The sequence below is a fragment of the Elephantulus edwardii genome, unplaced genomic scaffold, assembly GCF_000299155.1.
Source record: "Elephantulus edwardii isolate Elephantulus edwardi_28Jun2011 unplaced genomic scaffold, EleEdw1.0 scaffold00017, whole genome shotgun sequence".
NCBI lineage: Eukaryota > Metazoa > Chordata > Mammalia > Macroscelidea > Macroscelididae > Elephantulus > Elephantulus edwardii.
Genome location: NW_006399767.1, coordinates 16,617,181 through 16,627,579, shown reverse-complemented (window position 1 = coordinate 16,627,579; position 10,399 = coordinate 16,617,181). Strand labels below are relative to the sequence as shown.

The 10,399-nt window shown below is 45.9% G+C and overlaps 1 protein-coding gene and 1 pseudogene across 1 annotated transcript; both read left to right on the top strand.

The window, feature by feature from the left end:
- The first annotated feature begins 2,003 nt into the window (after window positions 1-2,003).
- NCR2 (natural cytotoxicity triggering receptor 2) lies at window positions 2,004-6,122 on the top strand. Its single transcript, XM_006903747.1, is given in 4 exon segments — window positions 2,004-2,043; window positions 2,189-2,507; window positions 5,127-5,245; window positions 6,010-6,122. Coding segments are annotated over 4 exon segments (591 nt in total).
- LOC102860302 lies at window positions 3,739-4,068 on the top strand (annotated as a pseudogene).
- Window positions 6,123-10,399: the final 4,277 nt, after the last annotated feature.

The following is a 10,399-nucleotide window of genomic DNA, read 5'->3' as shown; positions in this document are numbered from 1 at the left end:
CACTCACACTGGTGGGCAGGCCACAGTGCAGAGAAAGGGACAGGCCCACTCTCCGAGATCTCATTGTACACCAGGAGAGAAGACCTACATGTGACACAGAAAACAATTCAGAGCTGACCACAGTCCTTGTAGACAAGGAGTAGCCTTGGGATTCAGCAGGGGAAATGGCTCCTTCCCAATGCGGTGGAATAGCCAGGAAAGGGGAAGGTCGGCCTGGGAAACAGTCACTGCTTGCTTTTCTATGGCAGTCAGAGCCGTAGAGTCTGGGTCTCAGTTCTCCTCCTCTATGAAAAAGAAACTCTTCCTCTGTCATAAACTTTCGTGAGACATGAGATAGTACATAGGGACATGTCATGTAAACTGTAAAATCCTTTAAAGGCTTTGGTTGCTTTGCCCTCTAAGTTTATGGCTAATTTCAATATGGAGAAATAAAAAAGCCTCACAGGAAAACCAATATGCAACATCATGACAAATGGAGAAAAGATTCAAGTTGTCAACTCTTTCATTTTACTTGGATCCACAATTAACAAGCATGAAAGTAGCAGTCAAGAAATCAAGACATGTTGCCATGGGCAAATCTGCTGTTAAGGACCTCTCCAAAGTTCTAAAGAGCAAGGATGTCAGCTTAAAGACTAAGATGTTCCTGACCCAAGCCATGTTCTTTTCCATTGCTTCATAGGCATATGAATGTTGGGCAGTAAATAAAAAAAGACCAAAGAAACTCTTCTACATTGTTGGTGGAATTGTACAGTGGTATAACCATCTGAAATGCATTTAGTGCTTTTTCAAAATGCTGAACATAGAAATTCCATATGACCCAGCTATTCCACTGCTTGGCATATATCCTGAGGAAATGAGAACTGAGGCTCAAACAGAGACTTGTACACCAATGTTTATAGTGTGTTATTCACCATTGCAAGAATGTGGAAACAGCTCAAATGTCCAACCACAAGAGAATGAATTGAGAAATTATGGTACATTCACATGATGGGATACTACGCAACATGCAGGAGCAATGATTTTGTAAATTACAACCTAACTGGGGAGGGACTAGAGAGCATTATGCTGAGTGAACTAGCTCAGTCTCACAAGGACAAATACTGTATAAATTGTAGAATGAGTATGCAGATCCAAGGGGGAGGTGGAAGGAGAGGGGTGAGGATGGGTGGGGGGTGAGGTGTTAATCATAGGGTCGCACAAAAGGGTGGAGTAAAGGAAATGGGAAGGATCTTTTGTGAAAAAAAATGTATTTAAACTTTGTCAATAAATCAGTATTAAATTTTAAAAAGAGAGAGAGAAATCCTAAAACAAAAACAAAAACAAACAAACAAAAAACCCAGAAAAAAACCCACAAAACAAAACCCAATGGAGAAGGGATGGCTTTGAATTGTACGGTTGGCAAAGAATATCGTATATCCCATGGACAGCCGAAAGACCAAACAAATCTGCTTTGGAGGAAGTACAACCAAGGTGGTCCTTAGAAGGAAAAACATCAGCTCAAACATTTTGTTCCTATTGTCAAAGGGGTCAGTACTTGGGGAGGGGGGAAGGGCATCAATTTTGGAAAAGTAAAGAGTCAATGAAAAGACCCTCAACAAGGTGGATTGATTCAGGGATTACAGCAATGGATTTGAGCATGAAGGAAATTGGGAGGATATAATTTCGTCCACTCATAGCGTCAGAGAAAGAGATGCAGTCCACTAGTGCCCACAGTTTCCTCTGGCCTTCTCAGCTCCTCCCCTGCAGGGCAGTTGGGCAGGGGAAAGGCAAATTCTCTGCAGAGATGTGGGGCTGTGTGCAGGCACAGGGCGGAGCCTCTGGGTCAGAGTTCCCCTACAGCTCAAGTTGCTACCTTCCTCCCTTCAGGGCCTGGCTTTCCCTAGGTCTCCTAATTGTCAGCATTGGTCTTCTTGACCTTTCTCACAATTTCTACCTCAGATAAGCCCAGGGAGCTAAGCAGAACCAGAGCCAACTCCTGGCTTCCAGAGCCCACTAGTACCCACATGGCCTCGGCAGTCCTCTTGCTTCCGCTGATGTTCTCAGGTGAGGAGGGGAGAGGGATGGGGTGGAGCAGGACAAGGGGAGGAATAGGAGGTGCCACGGGGCAGATGGGTAGAATGCAGGGGCTTCTGTGGTCAAGGGCTGAAAGCAGTTCTGATGCGGCCCTGACCTGTGCCTTGTTCCCCAGGCTTCCCAGCACTCATTAAAGCTGAAGAGTTTCAGGTTGTGAGGGGACAGACATTCTCTGTGAGATGCCAGTACACGCTGAGGAGAGGCGCCTATGAGAGAAAAACCTTGTGTAAGGAGGTGTCAACAATATGGTGCACCAACTTAATCTCCAGCTCCAAGCCTGGAACCTTGTTTCAGACCTCTAGATTTGTAATATGGGACAGCCCTAGTGCTGGCTTCTTCACTGTCACCATGAAGGATTTGAGGGAGGAAGATTCAGGATACTACCAGTGTAAAACCTCCCCTACTTCCGGACACTCTGCGTCCAGGGCCAGACGGTTCTGTCTGGTGGTGTCTTCAGGTAAACCCTTTCCCTGTGAGCCTCAGCGGGAACTCCTCTCGCTGATAAAGGAGGCCAGGCCCCCTGAGTCCTAAGAGGGTTTGTTAGGGCATGTTTGTTCCTGAGAGACCTATATATGTGCACATATGTGTGCATGGTCAGTTTCACCAAAGGCTGGTAGTTCAAATCCACCAGTGACCCTCTTGTAAAAAATATGTTGTTGTTGTTGATTGCCTTTGAGTCAAGCATGACCCATAGAGATCCTATGAACAAAAGGCCTTTCTATAACTATCAGCATTTATCAAAGTTCATAGAGTCTGCAGAGGTATGTTGTTTAGGAAGTGATTGCCACTCTTGCTTCTTGATGGAGGGCCATTATGAGTTTGCCTTGATTCAATGGCTGTGGGTTTGGTTTTATTTTGGGGACCTTGCTCATATTGGAGTGGGTTAAGAGTTGGACTGCTAACTGAAAGGTCTCTGGTTTGAACCCACCAACAGGAAAACAATGATGCAAGTCCACTTCAGTTAAGATTAATAGCTTCAAACATCCCGTGGGACAGTTCCACTCAGTCCTGGAAGGGAGCCATGAGTCAGGATCCACTTGATGGTAGTGGATTTGGGCACAGGGATTGTTTCTGGTCACTATGCTGGGCAGGCACTCTGAGAGCATTGCTGTGGGGCAAAATCATGTCCCCAGGTCCCTTCTGGGGCAGCTCCAGGAACTGGTGCTCCCTGCTCTGAGCTCACCCTGTGGCCTCTCCCAGCCTTCAGCTCCCCTCTTCCCCCTCTCCTCTTGGATCCTAGCTTGGTGTTCCATTCTGCCCAAGGGCTCTAGCAGCCCTCAATCCTCTCACAGTCTGGGAGCGGATCCCCTTTCTTGCCCATCTACCATCCCTCCCTACAGCAGCCATTATCTTTTTTTTTTTAATCCTTAATAGCACCAATCAAGAATTCCCTCTCACCTTCACCAAGGATTCTGAGCACAGGTACGTCTGGGGTCTTACTGGGAAGGTGGGACAGGAGAGGGGGGATAGCAAACAGATAGATCACTAAGTCTCAAAACAAGAAGGACCCCAGAAAGTAATTTCCTCCCACCTGCTGAGGGACTGGGGTTTACAAAGCAGCCTCCACGGCCAGCTCTAGAACCAGGAAAGGCAGGATCAACAGCTCTTAAAAGTGCCCATGGAGTTCCAAGCCTGCAGATGCCACGCTCTCTACTCTCCACCATCATGCCAATGTTTGTGGTCAACACGAATGTGCCCCGCGCATCCGTGCTCGACAGGCTGCTCTCTGAGGAAGCCACCAGCAAACCGTCCCAGTACATCGCAGTGCAAGTGGTCCCAGACCAGCTCATGGCTTTCGGTGGCTCAAGCGACCCTTGTGCACTCTGCAGCCTGCACAGAATCGGCAAGATCGGTGGCACGCAGAACTGGACCTACACCAAGCTGCTGTGCGGTCTGCTTTCCCAGTGGCTGCACATCAGCCCTGACAGAGTCTACATCAACTACTGTGACATGAATGCAGCCAACGTGGGCTGGAACAGCTCCACTTTTGCCTGAAGGCCACACTCACCTGCCTTGGTCTGTAGTGGCCCTGTCCTTCAGGTCCCAATCCAGCCCACCTCCCTGTCAGGAGAAATAAATGGTTTAGAGACAAAAAAAAAAAAAGTGCCCATGGGAGGCCTCTCCACCAAACAGCCTTTTGTTGTTACTAGGTAACACTGAAGCAGTTACCCATGACAACCCTATCTGTTGACCCTAGAATGAGACGTTGCCCAGGCCTTTATCCTCCCCACAGTCTTTGCTGTTTGAGCCCATTGTTGAGCCTCTCTGTCAGTCCTTCTTGTTGAGGGTCTTCCTCTTGTTTGCTGACCGTCTACTTTATCAAGTGTGACCATCCTCAACTTTACGGTGCCTCATGGCCTCTCTTGATAACACCCCCAAACATGTGAGAGAAAGTCTCACCATACTGGCTTCTACGGATCATTCTGACTGCCCTTCTTCCAAAGACAGATGTGTTTGTCCTTCCCACAGTCCACCAAAAAGATCAAAGACAAGAGGTGCTTAAAGATCATGGCCATTTCCATACTGGGGGACAAAGAAGCCTGGTCCAACAATAAGTAAATGGTTTGAAAGAATGTGGGCCTCCTGACACCTGTGCCAGGCCTCCTGAGCTCAGTGCCACCTCCCAGGCCACCACTATGGAGTTTCTATCACAGGTCTGTCTAGTTCAGAGTCAGGGGAGTCCAGGATTCAGTTTTCACCTCCTAGCCTGTTTTCTCTTCCTGGGTCAATGAACACAGGGGCCCCCCAGCCAGCTCACCTCTCTTATTCTGTCTGTCATGTTGGCAGGGACCGATGAATGTTGCCTCCCCACTAAGCAGGTCCTTTCTATCACACTAGTAGCTTCTACCAGGAGGCCCTGTGACCAGGTGTCAGCAAAGACCCCAAGCAGTAATGTTCCCATGGAAGGAGCCAGCAAAGCCTCTGGGCCTTCCTCTGTCACCACTGTCCATTCACAGTGAGTCTGGGTGAGACCCCATCCATATGGGCCTGCCTCAGGACTACAGTGAAGGCTATCAGCCCAGCCCTGTCCCTGCCCCTTCTCCTCCCTCCAGGCAACAACACCTCCCCGTCAGCTCCAGCCCTGCAGCCTTCAGCGCCCTGATCCCCATAATGTGTGGACTCCTTATGACCAAGAGCCTGGTGGTGGCTGCCCTGTTTGTCCTGTAAGTAGGTTGAGGTTGGAAATGAGGTAAAACAAATGGAGTAGAACAAACGAGGGGAAATGATATCTGGCAATATTCTCCAAGTGAAATCCTCATTGACACTGAAGGGCCACTTTTGTGGCAAACTGTTGTCAGCCACGTCCACCCTCAGGCACTGGGTTCCCTGATTTAAGGACAGAGCCTCCGGCCTCCTCATTAACTAGAATGAAAACTCTCTTTGTTGTCTTTGTTCCTCTGTCAACTGTCATGTATCCCTTCTTTTCCCTTTCCATCCTTCCTCCCTATACCCCTCTTCTTCCTTTTTCTTTTCTTTCTTATTTTTCCTCCTCCTCTCTCTCCTCCTTCCCTCCTTCTCTCTTTCCCCCTCCTTCCTTCCTCCTCTCTCCCATCCCCCCTCCATTAGTTATGCTGACCTGCACAACCAGAAGGCCCCTCCCATTGCCCGTCCCTCTGGGAATACCTGAGTCCAAGGACTTCCTACAGGTCTCATCCCAAGGCTCTACCTCACCCTGAATCTTGAGGGAGAGAAGGTAGGGACAAGAGAAATTGGGGTTACAAGCTCTGCGAAGAAGGGAACACCAAGGAAACATTTTAGCAAGGCTCCGTGAAAGGTAAAGGGACAAGGTAAGCGTTGAGGAGGACCCAGACACAAGCTCGGGTCAGGCCAGAAGCAGAAGCTAAAGAGGGGGCAGGCTGCGGGGAGAGGGAGATGAGGTCAAAGACTAGACTGAAGTCACTCCACGTGTGCTTTCTTCCTTCTCACATCTCAGAGCCTGGAGGAAACAATGTGTACAACACAAATGGAGGGCGCTGATGCACCCAGCCCAGCCCAGCCCATGGACCTGTAAGCGCATCCCACTGATCCACAAGACTCAAGATGAATGACTTGTCTCCCCTGGACCCCAACTTCAAGGAGCTCCTCCCTGACCTCCAAATTTTACCTTATCTGCAAAGAAAAAGTCAAAGCCTCTCAGATCTTGACCGAATGCCCTTAGCTACAGGCCTCAGTCCAGAGCTGAGGATTTCCCAGCCAAGTCCCCTCTTGGGGTCCAGATCTACCTCCAGCTCATGCTCAGTTTGCATCTGGGTCAGCCTCATTGAATTCTGGGTGTCAAAGCCTAAAGCAGCATGTTTCCACCAAATAGTGCCACTGTTATCACATCTGTGTTCTCTGTAGTTTTCACCCTCTGCCTCAACTCAGCCGGACACCCACGTCACCTCCAGCCTTTCCCTGAAACTCTGTCTCACCTTGTCCAGTCATACTCTGCCAAGATTGCTGTGTTTTGCATCTCTCTATTGCTTCAGCTGCCTCCCCACCTCCCTTATCACATCTCCATACCACATGTGCCTGGACCCAGAGAACTGTCACAGTCATCTAACTGATCCCGTGCCCTTAGTCTGCACCATCTACAGATGACAGTGAGTTTGTTCTAATGTTATCCCTTCTCTGCAACACCTCTATGTATTTCACTGCAAGAGAAGAGAGGTTAAGTATCATTATTGGTGCCCATAGCCTTCTAAGGCCAGCAATCTCTTGTCACCATGTCATTGTGTCATTGCTGTCCTTCCAATGGCAAGGGGGCTTCAGGCTCTATAAAGAATAATCCTTTTTTTTGTGCACAAGATGAGCAGAAAAGCACATTAGCACAGTCACAGCTGGGATGGCACTGTCACCCTAGAGTTCTTGCTTTCTGATGCTCTTTCTGAAAAAAAAAAAAATTTTATTGGTTTGTACACAATAGTTTGTTTACATTGCATTTCAATTCATATACATTATGTTTGGTTGTGGTTTTTTGGTGTGTGTTCTTTTTCATTTTCATCCCTTCCCTACACCCACCAAACTGACACTCTAATTATCCTGATGTTGCGCCTTCTTCTGGCATGAGCACCCAAATTTACTGTCTTTTCTAGCCCTTAACTCTTTTTGTTAATTCATAATTTCTGAGAAAGTCCCTTAACATTACATTCTAAATCTTCTATTCAAATATTTGCAAATTATCGTCTCATATTTTTAAGTTTCCAAGCAGTCCATTAGAGATCTGTGGAATGTTCATCTTTATGCCATGCGTGTTTTCTTTGGGAATGTGATATTTTCTCTGGCAATATTAAAGTTTTACAATTTCCAAGAGTTTGGATTTTTTTTTCTCCCCTCAGTTTTTTCTATTTTTTGTTTCCTCCAAGTGACTTTTCTAGCCTTTGTTGTTTTTTTCATTCACTGGCCTCTGTCTTTCCTGAAGCTTTCTGGGGAGTTCTCCTTCTTCTTGGTAGCCTGTTCATATTGAAGAGCAAGGTCCTCTAGAATTCTCCAAGCAGACATTCTGTGTGGACTGTGGAAGCTCGCAGAGTCTCTGGACTGATCAGGGAGGAACATGGAATTTTGTGGGTAGGCCATTAGTTCTCAGCATCACATCACTCTTCCTCTCTGCTCAATTGCTCCAGAAAGTGTTCTTTACACTGTTGTTGAGGTATCTGCCTGAATGAAAGGATTCTGGACACCAACTATGAGAAAGCAAAGGAACGCCACTGTTCAGCATAGTCATTTTCACTCAGTCCTCTGTTGCTGTAGATTCTCCTACTGTGGATGCCAGATGCCCTGAATGGAGCTTCAAGATGGTTCACAATCTTTATGGACTTAGGTCCCTGGGTGATGCAAGCTTTAAGTCCTGGGATAACTGAAAGGTTGGTAATTGGGACAGATTCAGTAGCACTAAGGAAGGTAGGTGTGATAGTTTACTCCTTACTTCTATAAAGCTTACAGACAAGAAAACCCTGTGGAACAGAGCAGTTCTACTCTGTAACATATGGGTTATTGTTGTTGTTGAAGACATTGGATGAGATAGACAGATAGATAGATAGATAGATAGACAGACAGACAGACAGACAGACAACTGTGTGTCTAGGGTAATTGATAACTGTGCTTCCTCTTTGAGAAAATACCAAAATGCCTTCCAGAGTTATTGTACCATTTACAATGCCACCAACAGTGACTGGGGTAATTGGGGCTGGTGTTTCAGAGACAGTGAGCTTAGCTCAGGATAGGACAGAGTTCAGAGCTATTGTACATAGGGTGTATAGGGTGGCTATGAGTCGCAGGTGACTCAGTAACAACAATAACATGATTTTTCCTAACCATTGTTTGACTTGCTATGTAGATGGGCAGGAATATGCCAATGGGGCATATTCGCCTATCCACAAGGGAGTTGGCTATCTATGATTCCAAAGAGGATTGGCTATTACCAACAACCTACAAGGGGATTAGCTTGTCTCGCCATTGAATTGAGCAAGCCAGGAGTGAGAGGCAGACAGATCTTCTGGTGCCGTTAAAGAGACAACAAGAGAATGTAGGATGCCATTCTTGCTCCAGCTACACTTACAGCAGCAACACCGATGACTGAACTGAAGATCTGATATGAGATGTGACCTTGGGTGGGTGGGTGAGTGGAGTGGATCTTGGGGAGGGTGGTGGAGAACAAATATTGGCAGGACTAAGAATTTTATTGGACAACTACAGGTGGGAATCCAATATTAGCAGGAATAAGAACTTGGGAACACTGGTCTGAAGCTATGAGGCTTGAGGCTTAGGTGCCTACATGCATACTTTGGGAGCTGTCTTAACTGTTTTATGTTATTAATCTGTATTTAAACTTCCCCAGTTCAATTCTGTGTGGTCTCTGAAATATCACATCAGATTTGGGGCCCAAAAAAGCAGTAAGATTGATGTTGAGATGGATAGAAAGAGGTATGGGAGCGTGAGGGACATGTCTGACCTCATGGGAATTGGTTTTGTGTTACTGATACTGTTGACGGGGACAGTTCCCCTTTGTGAAGTTGGTAAAGATAAAATATGATCATCCCCATGTGGCCCTTGATCTTTTTGCCATGAGGTTGGATCTGGATAAGACAGGCTGTAATTGTGGTAATGCATGGATTACTGAGTCAGCTCAACTCAACAACAGCCCTTTGTTTGGAGAGACAGGAGACTGTGAATAAGAAAAATACTTCTGAGAAACAAAAATTAGGTTGGAGGCATAGCACTCCCTGACCTCAAAACCTACTACACAGCAGTGGTAACCAAAACAGAATGGTACTAGTACAATGACTGGCACATAGACCAATGGAACAGAATTGAGGACCCAGAAATAGACCCAGATATGGTCAACTGATATTTGACAAGGAAATCAAAGATATCAAAAGAGGAAATGAAAACCTCTTCAACAAATGGTGCTGGCAAAACTGCACTTCCACCTGCAGAAAGCTGAAACAGGATCCGCATCTCACATATACAAAAATCAACTCAAGGAGCATCAGAGACCTGGGAGTAAAGCCCAAACCCATAAAGTTCATAAGAGACAAACTAGGATCAAGCTTAGAAGCGCTAGTCCAAGGTATAAAGATACTGCCAAATAACAATCAGAAATGTACAATCTAAAGAGGATAAACTTGTTGCATGGGACCTTCTAAAGATTAACTCTCTATGCACATCAAAAACTTTTTTTCACCCGACAGGGTGAAAAGAAGACCTACAAACTGGGAACAAACATTTGGTAATACCATGTCAGACAAGAGTCTTATAACAAAAGTTTACAGAATACTTCTGGGCCTCCACAAGAAAAAGACTGATAACCCAATTACAAAACTGGCAAAAGACATAGAAAGAATTTTCACAGAGGAAGTTATTTGAATAGCAAACAGATACATGAAGAAATGCTACAAATCACTGGCAATAAGAGAGATGCAAATCAAAACCACAATGAAAATTGCCATCTTCACTCCAGTAAGAGTGGCAAAGGTTAACAGGGCAGCAGGTAATAGTTGTTGGAGAGGATGTGGCAAGAAAGGAACCTTATACATTGTTGGTGGGACTATAAAATGGTGCAACCATTCTTGAAGGCAATTTGGCACTTCCTCAAAAAGCTGAACATAGAAATTCCATATGACCCAGCTGTTCCACTACTTGGAATATACCCTGAGAATATGAGACTGAGGCACAAACTGAGATTTGTACACCAATATTCATAGCAGCATTATTCACCATAGCAAGAACATGAAAACAGCCCAAATGTCCAACCACAAACTAATGGATTGAGAAATTATGGTACATTCACACAGTGGAATACTATGCAGTATGCAGGAGCAATAACTTTGTAAATTATTACCTAACT